The sequence below is a fragment of the Anneissia japonica genome, unplaced genomic scaffold, assembly GCF_011630105.1.
Source record: "Anneissia japonica isolate Jap-2015-1 unplaced genomic scaffold, ASM1163010v1 scaffold287957_len1322810_cov207, whole genome shotgun sequence".
NCBI lineage: Eukaryota > Metazoa > Echinodermata > Crinoidea > Comatulida > Comatulidae > Anneissia > Anneissia japonica.
The window spans coordinates 168,603-179,285 of NW_022683022.1; the positions used below are offsets into that span (position 1 = coordinate 168,603).

General features: G+C 35.8%; 1 protein-coding gene across 1 annotated transcript in view; it reads left to right on the forward strand.

Annotated features, from left to right (window-relative positions):
• The first annotated feature begins 3,999 nt into the window (after positions 1 to 3,999).
• The window catches only part of LOC117117914 (methyltransferase-like protein 24), a 27,287-nt gene continuing 20,603 nt past the window's right edge, over positions 4,000 to 10,683 (forward strand). Inside the window, exon 1 of the mRNA XM_033262426.1 lies at positions 4,000 to 4,908. Coding sequence (XP_033118317.1) covers positions 4,579 to 4,908 — 330 coding nt within the window. The 5' untranslated portion in view covers positions 4,000 to 4,578. The remainder of the gene's footprint in view (positions 4,909 to 10,683) is intronic.

The window sequence follows — 10,683 nt, forward strand, 5'->3', positions numbered from 1 at the left end:
AGCGAAATATGTATGGGTTAAAAATTTAGGGGGTGGGAACCAACATTTTTCTCAAAAGTCCCTAAAAGGAAGGGGGTCCGGTGGTCCTCCCCCGGGAAAATTGTGATTCCAAGATGGCGGGAAATGAGCTCTTGACTTTGAGCTAGGTGTCCTTTAATTCAAGGTTTTCCACCTTGAAAACGGTCAGGTAAACCGTTTCTCATTCTTATTACAGTAAATAGGCTAGGCCTGTTATGTGTGTATACTGTACATAGTACATAAAAAAAATGAGTAGTTGCATACGTGTTTTTTTTCCATGAATCGATAAATCCCAAAAAGAAGGGGGGGGGTGGGGCGCTCCCCCGGGAAAATTTCGATTCCTAGATGGCGGGAAATGAGATTTCCCTACTTCTTGTTTTCTTATTGTAACCAAAAAAAAAAAAAAAAATCAGCTCACAGGTCTTTTTTTTTTTTTTGCCTAAGGGAGGATCTCACAGGTCTTTTTTTTTTTTTTTTGCCTAAGGGAGGATCTTTGACCCCCAGATCCACCAATGTGAATTGCGAGAAAATGTACACTGTAAAAACAGCGTGGATCATTTAAACACTAAGCTCCACGCAATGTTGTCCCGTTTTTTATGACACGTTTAAAAGCTAAACGTGTTTAGGGCCATGCCTAATGTACTTAGGATCTTGAAGTGTTTAGCATTAGATGTGATCATGATGTCAAATACCTAAGCAAATTTAACGCTAAAGACTTTAAGATCCTAAGCACATTAAGATATATCTACTAAACACGTTTAGCTTTTAAACGTATCACCAAAAACGGGACAACATTGCGTGGAGCTTTGTGTTAAATGCTCCACGCTGTTTTTACAGTGTAACTCGGTCGGGGACTGAATAAACACCCTTTTCCACTCCCTCTCATTCTTCCCCCTTTCTTTTCTTGCAGTTCTATCCGTTAATACAAAATCTCCATAGACATTTTCTGTCAAAAAGTGGGTGGGGGCGCCCCTCCCCCACCCCGGTATCTGCCGGCCATGAATTAAAAATTAATTAACACACTCCAGTGCTTCAATATAATATGGAAGCAATTTAAATACGGGAAGTGAGCATTTATTAGCCCAATACAAAATGTATGTAAACCTTTTAGTTCAATGCGCAATAAGTTGTTCGATTTTGGAAAGTTCGTATCAGTTTGTGAGAAGTAGCCTACAAAACCTTGTGTTTAAACATATATTTAATCAACTCGCGCCTACGATAAAAGTACGAATTATTTCTCTCTTTGTTTTCGTAATCGATACTCGACCCAGTTGTATGGAAACAAACACAGACTAACAAATTTCCAAATAAAGTCAGATAGAGATGTGAAAACTGAAGAGGCCAATGTGTTGTTCAAAAGCTCTGATTCTATTTCTTACCTGTACATTTCAGCTGCTTATCACATTTGTGTCTCTACCGAAATCCATACAGTCACATTGGTCCACGTGTGTTCAAATAATAAAACAAAAATAATGATGCAAAAACTCTTGTATTATTTGATCAATATAGACACACAGTTAAATAATATATATTAATCATCAAAGAAAGGTAAATACAGTGTTCGAATAATAATAATAATACAGGTGAAATTTTTTGAGAATATTTTATTACTTTACGGTAAGTGCCGCCAGTGACCTAGACGCAGTTCCAATTAATGGCACGGTTATGTTGTTGGTGAAAATATAGTTTGAAAAGAAGCAGAAGAATGTATCGATTTCTGCGGTTAATTTTAAATTGAGTAGCCTGCAAACGAAACGATTAATGTTCATTCTTATATTTGACAGCTTTTGATATTAATCTCCCCTCTTACCGTGTTGATTTGTTAGAGGGCGTCACGACATTTTAGTTGTTGTCAAGCTACCTGATGACACAAGAACCTCAGCAGGGCTGGTTTTACAATATATTTAAATAATAATAATAATAATAATAATAATAATAATAATAATAATAATAATAATAATAATAATAATAATAATAATGATAATAATAACGATTTTTAAAGCGCAAACATCACCACCAAAATAGGTGCATTTGTTATTTGAATGATACTTAGACCTACACTTTCATAATTTCATTATTTTTTTATTGATATTTTGTAGGCCTGTGTGTTACTGGATGGTATTGGTTCTCTGTTTTCTGTCACTATTTTACTGAGGAACCAGGTTTTCCTATCCAGCTGTGTTTTTGGCAATATGAGAGTTAGAATAAAAACATTACAATTTTGTGTTCCGAGTAGCTTGGTTTATGCATAATTCTATTTATATATAGGCCCTATTATAAAAGAAATTAATTCAATTTTTGTTTGTGTTAAATAGGCACTGTCTCAAGCTCGGTCAGGTCTCCATAGAATCGCTCACCCTATCGGCGACAGTCGCCGATATTAGTCGGAAAGGTTGAACCTGGTTTAACTTTGCCGATTGCGTTGCAGACGAACGGGAATGCCTTCCCGATAGCGTCAGGGCAGCTAGCATTTCACCCTGATTCGTCTGCAACGCAATCGGTTGCGATTCTATGGAAACCGAGCTTAAGCGAGAGGGCGGTCGGTAGCTTGGTGGGTGCTATATTTTCTTCTTCATGAAATACCATGCGGTACTCAAGAATTCAACTTCTCATAAATGACATTAAATAACATTAGCTGGCACAATAGTAATACAGTATAGGCTTATAATATAAGGAGTCGAACACAAACAGAACTATGAGAGACCATGATCTCTCGTGTCTAAAACCTCTGACAAAGTTGTTCCACTTCAAGGAGGGATTTGAGGTGTCTTTGTTGAGCTGTTCGATATACTTTGGTAACGGATATAAGATTCAATCCAACCGGGTCACCCCTTTTTAACTAATATGGTACAGCCATGCATACACATTGGAAAATAGTAGCCAGGGAGTATTCTGGAAAGTCGCAGCAGAAATGACAGTACAGTATGATAAGCTAAAGTTGTCACGAGGACTGTGGAAACATAAACAATTACAAATAGGTACGTTAAATAATAGAAACAAACAGTGGTCAATTATAATAAATAGGAAAAGAAATAATGGAAACACTTTTCATACAACTGCTGAGGAACGTATATATGAAGAGTTTATGTCCGATATCAATAATCATAAATCTGTTTTCTTAACTTATCTGCCATTGTTTATCATTGCATTGATATCTTTAAATTAACATTTTTACAAAACGCCCTCTATAGGTAGTAAACTTTATTGGCAAAGTTGTTTTTAAGACGACCAATTGAGAGTATTTAAGTTTCCGAATAAAGCAAATTTAAATAAAACAAACGTGGATATTGCATAATTTTCTGAACATAACTTTAGGCCACTCGATACTTAGTTATTTATACGTATCTGAAGAGAGCTAGGTATCGCTTTACAAAAAGTTTGTCCACAATTTTTCACTTAAAATTTTTCCAGTGATATGTTTTATTGAAGTCCAAGTTGTTGTATAATTAACTGAAAGTTACGATTGCTTGTTTTTTTTTTTTTTTTTTTTTTTTTTAAGAATCTAATGTATTTAGAATTAGAGTATAATTATTATTGATATATTCAGTAAATTGATTGTTGAAGCCTATTTAACTTTTAATAAACACTTTCATAAGCCCCATTCCTGGGATAGTGTTGTTAAGGTGTCAAACATTAAGGAGCATCATATGCGCGCACGTAAACTTACGTGTTTTGTGAGGCATGTGCGTATTCATTGGTATTGAACATTAACACATTCTGATCGGTTTGAAAGTTTAATTGACGTCCCGGAAAGGTGTATATCATAAAAAGATATCGTCTGTTTACCTTTTGCAGCTCACACTGGGCACCCAAACGTGTCAGTAGACTTATACAAATATGCTGTATTAGATTTAGCAGCGAATTTATAGTCAAAATATTTGTTTTATGGTTAGCGCCATCTCTGTCAAACCATAACTGTGTTGCTAGTTTGTGAGGTTACCAAATCAAGCGTAAATTGATCATATCCGAACTGCAGTACCGCCATGCTATAACGTTGGCAGTTTGATCACGGAACTCATTCTCATGCGTGAACTTACAGGAGCGCGTTCGGTGCAAGAGTCATTTCGTATCAATGTCACTTGCGACTTTTTGGAAATTAATTTAAAAGTTGAAGGACGCCGTATATCAACAAAGCCATGTGTACGTCTGTCGTATGAATTGACTTATGCATGTTGTCTTTCCCACTTGCATTTGTTTTGTAAGTTTTCTGCGGTCACAGTTATTTCCCCATTTTGCTCGGATCACTCATTGACAAACAAACACAATGACATGTGAGTTTGGGACGCACTGAAGAGTCTATAGCCGGTGTTGAGTGAAGCATTATGCGCTACCGGTGTATAATAACCGTCAACTCCTACTTCCCAGTGAATATAGGCCTACTCGTGTTTTACCGTTTGAGTTTGGTTGTCGATGACTGATTGATTGTCATAAATTGTCACCTTGGATAGCCCTTTGGATATTTAGCTCCCTGGACCCTGCAGCGTGTCTGTAAATTTAAGTAAAGCTGAACTAAATATGGAGATTCTCTGATCGACGTGAAGCTGGAACTTGTTGTCGGACATGTCTCTACTACACTTGGGATCCGCTTCTGTCAAGTGGGTTCGCCTACCAAAGCTTATACGTCTGGCAAGCGTGTTTATCTTGTCTGTATTCGGATTAGCGCAATTGCAGTTTCTAGGCTCGGTTGAGAAATTAAAGCAACCCTGGACTTATAATCAACGTCCATACGTTGATGTTGACATAAGAACGAGAGATGAACATATAAAAGACGCAGCCAGGGATATATTGTACATAGATGACGTTGAGGAGGAATGGACATCTAACAAAAAGAATGTTGTTACTCGCATATTAAAGCCTGTCTATGCCAGACTTGGCCCTCAAAATCAGAAAGTAAGTTATACTTTTGTGTTAAACATGCGTTATTTGCAAAGGACCATTGTTTTGGCCATCTACTTTAACATGTTTTTTTTTCTTATCGTGACGATTACCATTGGCCTACATTGGTGAACCCAAAATTGTTTTATATTGTTGCATAATGCCTATTTTCATCGACGTTTTTCCTTTCACATGTACAATACAGTATACGTAAACCTCAAATCTTCATCTGTATGTTTGTATCTGCAGTTATATAGGCACTTCCGCTCCATCAGGATATGATTATTAGAATCGTTTCATAATCATTAACATCATTACTTAAGCTCAATTCACTTATACATTTTTTTCCGAATGTTTTTTTATATCGAGTTTGCTTCACTGCTTACTTGCAATGGTTCTTACAGGCCCATTGAATGTTTGGTAGTACTGTACTAGAGCACCGCAGCGTAGAACAGATATTGGTTTCTATGGTTGTGACGTCAGTTAAAGTACAAAGGACTAATATTAGATAATGTAACATACCTGTGAATAACATTTATATTTGTAATCTATTCACCATGTAAGAATATAGCACCTCTCTTCAGTAACATAATACTACACGTACATCAATCATTTACGTATATATCTCATGGAATAATATTACTGACTCGTAATCACATACGGTAATACTTATGATATGTATAAAGGATCGATACGTATAATTATTGCTGCGCGAGTGCTGTTGAACACAAAAATGCCCGAATAAATAAAGTACCAAGCATTTTATGCCATTAAATTCGTTGTGGCATTGTTATTCCGTTTGAACAAAAATTGTTTTGTTACGAAGCTATTTAGGCCTAATCGACCTGAGATTATCTAGATTTGTTGAATTGAAAAGAAAATAATGTCTGACCTAATAACGGTAAAGATCATAAAAAGGCCTAGAACAGGTGATCATGATGGCTAAACTGAACTACAAGGTGAAAACCAGGGCCGTCGGATCGAGAGATCGTGTGGAGTGAGAGTAAAGCACCTTTTGAGCCAGCGACTTCCGTTGTCTGTTGAGGTGGGGGCTGTGGCAAAAGGTCGTAGGCCTATCAGTATTCACCTGTCCCAGCTTTATTATGACAGTATAATCATATTAGCGTTTTGTGTCTTGTAAGTCTGAAGAACCTTATATTTCTGGTCACGGGCAAAGAAGCAGCAAAGTTCGCAATAGAGTATTGCCCACATACAGTACAATTTACAGTCTTTTGCTCTGTAAATAACCATTCTATAGCAGTTGTGTACGTTTACCGTTGATTGAGTGACTGATTGAGCGGAGAATGATCAGTTACAACAATCGCATACAACAATCGAGGTGTGTTTTGACTTCAATTCATGCTTTGATAATCTGGAAATGACAGAATCATGCAACTGGAAAGTTGGGAGTGCAGGAAACACATTAAAGTGTTGCTCCGTATTGGACTGTGGCCCAACTCGCTGCTATGTGAGCCTCGAGCCTCAACTCACGCAAGATACGCAACGTCACATGGCATGACGGTCCGTAGACACCAATGGCCTAGCTACGTGTAATACAATGTAGACCTACATGTTTGAAGGTGTTCCAACTTCACTCCAAAGTGAAAATAAATATAATATGATGCAACTTTTTAATTAGGCCTACCTGTAGATTTCATAAAGTGAAAAGAGATTAAATCACATAATTCGTTGGCTCCGAGTAGATTTTCGCTTGTCAAAACTTAGTATGTACAGTATAATATATTACTGTCTAAAGACTATTGATATATAATTATAGGAATTTCGGTAGTCGTATTTTTAGTCATCAATCACATTTTCAGTCGACATACGGTCGGCAGCCTCTATAGCGTGGAGGCCTGATCTGATTCAAAAGCTTTAGTACGGTACATGACACCTGGCCTAGTGCTGTTGCCCGGACTGACGCTACTACATTAGCGAGGAGTTGGCAGCATGGTGTAAAGTTCTTACATGGATTGCCAGATGGAAGAGGCCTGCATTATTTTGGTCAGCTTATTGCATTAATGTTCCGCAGCAGGCAGGTATGATTATTCTGCGCAGATAGCAATCCACAAGAAGATATGCACTGCATCACTGTCAAATTGAATCATATCTGGACCGTAACATGATTTCGGTGGCTTCACACCTTGCCCCACACGTTTGCACTCCTATTGTGAACATCCCACCGTAAGTGAATCAGACTCCAAGTCTGTTATCAGCATAAAATTAAACGCATTCATTTTTGCTTTGCTACGTATACACTTTTTTTTTATAAGAACTAGTAACATTTTGCCCAGGCTCAGTGTTCTTATTTTTTGGTCGATTTCGGGCTCAAAATGTTCTTATATTGTTCTTAGTTTACAAACCTTTTAAACAAAAAATTATTTAATTGTACGGCAGTATGCACTGTACTGGAACGTACGTGAAAGAAAGTGACCCCACAAAAAATGGCCACCTAATGCACATTATGTACAGATACAATATTTTGGTTTTTAAAAATATAAACTTCATTTGAAATATTACCTCAGTCTCAATTTGTTCTTATTTTGTTCTTAATTTTTAAGCAATTTCAGCCTCAGTGTTCTTATAAAATGTGTTCTTATAAAGTGTATATTGGTTGAATACTTCTTGATCCAATGTCAAATATTTAGAATGATTTGATTCTTTTTTGATAATCCAATATTTATTTTTTCTGATAGAATACTTAATCTACAAAACGTCGTGCGAGTCATTTTTAAATATTTTTTTAAATAAATATTAATTTGATCATCAAAAAAGAACCAAATCATTCTAAATAGCTCGAGTAAAGTTTGTTAGGATCAATATTGCTTCTTGTGTTTCGGAGATACTGTAATCTCCCGTCGTTACAACATCAAGTAGTCACCACCTTTTGCAAATTAGAAAAGAAAATCAACGCTCTTGGGTCAGTTGCAATATGGGCAAACGATATACGTATTGGTAGCCCTACTTGTGTGACGTGTGTTCATATTTTGTTCTCAATATTTGTAGACTTCACAGCTGAAAAGTAAACAAGGCTTTTTGTTATTCGATGACTGCGGTTTCATGCATGTAGGCCAGGGAGCAGTCATATTGTAATATGACTGCTCCCTGGTTTATCTTACTTCGATTTAATTACTCCCTTGCTATTGAATATAATTTCTTATAAATCATTGATAGTATTAGCCTAAGCCATCTTTGGAAAGTTATGGTTTACCAACTGTGTAAGTCCAAAATTACCGGAAACTCTGTGACCTAGGTTAATTGCAGAGAAAGAACGATTAAAATATTTTGTATTCTTGTGTTAATGCATGGACGATGCTATACAATATACCATACTGTTGAATTGTTAAAATGAGAGATTTTATAGTGATTAAACTCGAGTTTGTAAACCATTGTGTGCATAGCGTGCAACTAGCATGCAGACAGAATATTGTGAAGAGCGAGCACAAAGAGATCTTTATTTAAAAAAATGCTTTAAAAAAGTGTTTAGGAATCGAACTCTATCGAAATAGATAGAACATAGGAATCATGCCAAAGCTCTACCCTTTCTTTTATATATTAATATTATACAAGCTTATTTAATGTAGAGAACAATGTATAGGCCCTATATAATGTATATATGTATATGTACAAGGTTCCACCTGTGTTTCTGTACGATACTAAAAACATAAGAAACGAATTCCATTGTATGGTCTTTAGAAACTCTTCATTGGAAAAAATCAATATTTCGATCCTAGGTCTTTATCAAGGTACATAAAAAAACTAATGTATACAGGCATGTAGGCGCACGTTTTCTTTTGTTCAGTCCGATGTCATAATACTCATAAGTGGACTTGCAGTCATATAATTATATCATTAGAATTTCATTCCGTAGACACTGGCTAGTGTAGGTCTCAAACATGATGTAGTTGCTTGGATATTTAGGGGTACAGTAGTGTATTGGGGAACAGATGTTTATGTAGGCCTATGTCTGTCTGTGTGTAAGATTCCTGGTCGTTTATTATTTCACAACATACAAAGACACGCAACCGGTATCCCATGTTCCCTTTGCTCTGTTATATGCCTGTATGGGCCTCTATTATTAGTTTATTTATTTGGTTTTTTAACTGTTTCAAGGACACTCAGGGTAAACTGTCATAAATGTTCCGTGCGGATGCGAATATATGACGGATTAGCCCAGATATATTGCTGTCAGTGTGTAGCTAAATATGCAATAAACTAAAATATATAAATTGTTTCTGTAGTTTCCATACATCATAACACATCCAGGGGGTATAGGCTTACTTCCATGATGTAAGGTATTACATTGCTATAGCTTTCGTTTGAAATTAGAAGAAAACAAATCTCGCCAATTACAGACACGTCATTTCTGTAGGCCTGCACAATTTCTATTGACCCTCAAATGGCTGAAAATCAATATAAGGATTCTCGTAGTAAAAAAAGTAGATCAAAAAATGTGATCATCTTAATATGTGTTTGTATTAATTGTGGATACAATTCAATTACATTTCATTTATATTGTTCCTTCTTTTAAACAGATACTACGGTACCCATTAGCACAGGCATATATAACTCTTTTAACGGTGGCCTGGCACCATGCCTGCAGTATCTTGTACGCTGTGATACTACCGTAGGAAGGAGCTGCCTATTTTAACAAGCATTTCCAAACGAATCAAAATTTATTAAAGCTTGGCTTCGGAAGAAAACTTTAATGTTTGATAGGCCTATTATACAAATGTATTCTAGTTAATGGCTTATTATTATTATTATTTTTATTATTATTATTATTATTATTATTATTATTATTATTATTATTATTATTATTATTATTATTATTATTATTATATGAGATCTTCAGTTATAGGCTTATATATGAATTTATTCTGATGTTATTTTTTATGACTAATCTTATAAATTATTATTGAGAAAGCTACACAATAGCAAAATACTATAGCTAGAAGACTGTAGCGTATTCAGAGCTCGTCACGTGTCGTCCTTAATTGCACTGACGTTTGCACTTGGCCGACGGCTTGCTCATGATGCGTCTCAAAAAGATGACGTCGCCCGAGGCAAGATTGCTTGGCTTCTCATCCTCTTCAACTTAATTAAATGCATAACTTTAGTTGCCATGAGATGCGTGTTGTAGACACGCATATATTCTTTATTTCATTGGTTGGAAGTTGTAAAGTTATTTCATCTTTTTAATCAGCAACTCAAAATTGTAATTCAAATGAGTAAAAAGAATTGGAAAAAATTTTTCTTCGTGCAATACTATACTTCTACCATTCTATGTACTTAATGTGTAATTAACTTTTTATTATTTATAATATTATTTTAGTCATTGTTCATTACGCATATACAAAGTACATCCTCTCCACAGCAACCCCCCCCCCCACAAATCTATCTACGGTTGGCCGTGTTGATAACGTAAAATTCCAATGAATTATAAAAAAGATCATTGCAAAATTAAATTCACAAGGAACAATGGAATATTTTTTTATAGAGAACGGATACTCGGTGCTTTAACACATTACGTAGGCACCATAAATTAGACAGAATCTCCGTTACGGGTGAAAAGGGTCCTTCTATATGGTTTAATTCAAACGAAGATAAAATTGAAGGTTTCCAAAGGCAGATATAGCCCCTAAGGTTTGGTGGCCAATGGATGTGTTATCAGTTGTTCATGTAGTGCTAATCTTGGAATTTGTATGCCTTTGTTTAATCTGCCCCTACTGTCAAGTGTGACACCAATAATTTTCGTTATCTTTCATCATAGTTTAGAAATGAATCATA